The sequence below is a fragment of the Cynara cardunculus genome, assembly GCF_001531365.2.
Source record: "Cynara cardunculus var. scolymus isolate 2C chromosome LG 14, CcrdV1, whole genome shotgun sequence".
Lineage (NCBI taxonomy): Eukaryota > Viridiplantae > Streptophyta > Magnoliopsida > Asterales > Asteraceae > Cynara > Cynara cardunculus.
The window spans coordinates 14259157-14262387 of NC_037541.1; the positions used below are offsets into that span (position 1 = coordinate 14259157).

Consider the following 3231-nt stretch of genomic DNA (forward strand, 5'->3'; position numbering starts at 1 on the left):
AGAGAATAATTAAAATTTTGATGAATAAATTCTACAATTACATCTACATAACTCGAATCGAATCGCAAAACACTAGATAACAATTGGAATTTAAAACAACAAGATACTGAGTGTTTGTAAAGAAAAGGTTTGCCACATCATTTAGGTGAAGAGATGACAAATTCATAATTATTTAATAAAACGAGTCGATAAGAACAAGTATATGAATTAAATATATGATGATCTCATAAATTCACAGATTACCCCTTTGATTCGACCACAAAACCCTCTTAAATAAAAATACAAAACTGAATGGTGCGTTATGAAAATTGTACCAACAAATCACACCTACCATTTGATTCTCACATCAATCTACAACTACCTTCTTCCAACCAACAATCCTATCATTACCAAATATGTCAATTTTTCATTTATTACTTGTTCTACAACAAATCAAATTAAAATGTGGGGTCAAACTTCATTTTCTTCTTATCATATATATTAATCAATGTAAAGATTTACTTTTTACATTTTCAATATATAATTTATGGTATGTTTGTTAACAACACCCATAACTTATTTGAAAAGTTATACATGACTATTTGTTGGTAACTTAAATGATTTATTGAGTTAACTGTGCAGATAATCAAGTTTATGTTATTTTCATTCGTAAGAAAACCCTTTCAAACAAAAACCTTATTAATCTATTCGAACAAATTAATCCGTAAAGACAACTACATTTATACAAGTTGAAATCAACCAACCAACATGCAAATAAAAATACCTTTAATTTTCTATACCGACAAATATATTTAACTTTCCAATTGGCAATTGGCACCCAAACATATATTAATTAATAAAATAAAATAAAAAGTATGTTTTTGGGGTGCATATCTATCATTTCCCAAATCAAAACAAAGTAAGTAGAAAGAATTCACAAATTATTTTCTTTTTCCTTTTCCTTTTCTTTTTCTTCCCTAATAATAAAAAAAAATAAAAAACAATATTGGGTTGGGTTGGGTTGGGTTGGGAATGGGATGGGACCCACACAATACTTACTAAACTAGTCGTCATCATTATCACCGGCGATCCATGGACCCTGAAAACTGATCCGACGGCCCAATTTTCTTGCTGCTTTTCATCTTCAGCAGACCGTACAGCTTCTGAATCTCTTTCACAACAGGCACGCTACAGCTGCTATCCATCACCAACACGCTAGATGTTTCCGCCACCGATGACGACGATTCCTCCGCCGCTAACACGCTTTTCCTACCGTCGCCGTTGATCTGTAAAGCTGTCATCACCGACCGTAAAGCTCGCCCTGGGGACCCACGGTTACAGATCATCAGCTCGCTCATCTCTGCTGGACTCATCGTTGCTCCCGTCTGGAAGATCTCTTCCACTTGAGGAAACAATTTGTGATCCTTTACACCTAAGCAGTTGTTCGCTAATGTTTTGAACGAATTGAAATTACACAAAGGAAAATATATATGAACATCGATTCTGCCAGGCCGTAGAACAGCCGGATCCATCTTTTCTTTACTGTTCATCGTGAAAACCATCAATTTCTCGTCTCCGCAACACGAATTTAATATGCCGTCCATGAAGTTTAAGATTCCTGATAGACTCACCGTCGTCGAATTTGATGTGATAAATCGATCTAGATCTTCGACTACCACCAGTGACTTGCTGCTTGTTTGTAATAGAAGCATTTTCAGATCGGAATCGTCTACCACTTTCGAGAGGTCAATATCGTAGACATCGTATGACAGAAATTTGGCCATCGCGGCAATGAAACTGGATTTTCCGGTACCAGAAGGTCCGTAGAGGAGATAACTCCGCTTCCAAACACGGCCTAATCGGTGATAGTACTGTCTGGACTTGAGAAAAGCTTCCAAATCGGATTTAACCTTCTTTTTCAGATCTGAATCCATGGCTATCGTCTCGAGGGTAGCCGGATGCGTTAAGCGGACGGACCTCCACCGTCCTATGCTCCCGTGGTCATCCGATAGCGTCGCCGTGTTCATATAAAGCTTCAGCTCCTTACATCTGGAGTCGATATCTTCTGAAGCTCTGTAAATATGCTGAATATAAGATTGCAAAATCCTTCGCTTATCTTTCTTCTTTAACTTGAGCAGAAAGGTTTTTTTGCAAAGGCCATTTTCCTCAATTCTCTCGACTCTGTTTGTCCAGGAAACCCTAGCACCGAGGAAGGTGTCTAGAATGGTCTGATCATCATCGAGGCATAGAACGACACCGTTTGGCTTCTTCCCGTAAATGAGGTTGGTGAAATCGGAGTCTTCAATGGTTGATAAGGAATTGAGGTAGGTAGAAACCTTGCGATAAAACAGATTCTCCTGGTTGTTTTCATTGAGTTGAGGTACTTTGAGCGATTGATGGACATGAATTCGATCTTCAATCCAGTGGCCCCATTTCTTCAAACGATAAATCAAAGTGGTTCGATAGAAAAACAAGCGAACAGATATTAAGAAAGAAATAATAAGAAACAGGAATAGAAAAAACCCCATTAGAAGTGTGAATAAGGATTTGTAAGAATGAATCAGTGATGGTATGCGTTGAACATCGTTGAGGAGCAGCGAATGTGTTTGTATGTATGTATGTATGTAGTGTTTGTTGGCTGGCGGTGGTGGGCAGCGGCCGGAGGAGATTGTTATGCTGAAAGATAGGGAGAGAGAGAGAGAGAATAAGGAAAGGAGAAGGGGTCACAGCATCCGCGTAAATTACGAGTAGGGGGGAATTAAATATGGATAGGAAAGTTCCAATTTAGGGGGTAGTTTGGAAATTTTGAAAGGAGGGATATGAAAGAAATACAAGTGTACAAAACTAAAACTGAAACTGTGGAGTAATTACATAAATAACCTTGAGTTGAGATTTTAGCCATTATCTCAATCAAATTCAAATATGCGACTATCATTCCACAACTAAACTAGTAATTATATTCTATGTAATTGTTAATTAATTCCTAGTATTTAATTAACCATCGTATCACATGTGTAAAATTATCAACTAGCCATGGCATGGGAACCATTTCTTAACACATCTTCTTCTTAAGGTAAATAAGTTGTTATTATTGAAGAGATGCTAATGTTTGATGAAGAAATTAGAGATATATTGTAATTAAGCAATCAGAGGTGGTGAAGAAAATTAAAGTAAAAAATAACAAAAATACAAGATATGTAATTTGTAATTAAAAAAATAAATGATATGAATAAAGAGAATGTATGTTTAGAT

General features: G+C 36.4%; 1 protein-coding gene across 1 annotated transcript; it reads right to left on the reverse strand.

The window, feature by feature from the left end:
- Positions 1-852: 852 nt before the first annotated feature.
- On the reverse strand, positions 853-2549 carry LOC112526562 (AAA-ATPase At2g46620-like). The gene has a single exon (XM_025136898.1). The coding sequence runs from the start codon at positions 2505-2507 to the stop codon at positions 1059-1061; it is 1449 nt and encodes a 482-aa protein (XP_024992666.1). The 5' UTR covers positions 2508-2549; the 3' UTR covers positions 853-1058.
- Positions 2550-3231: the final 682 nt, after the last annotated feature.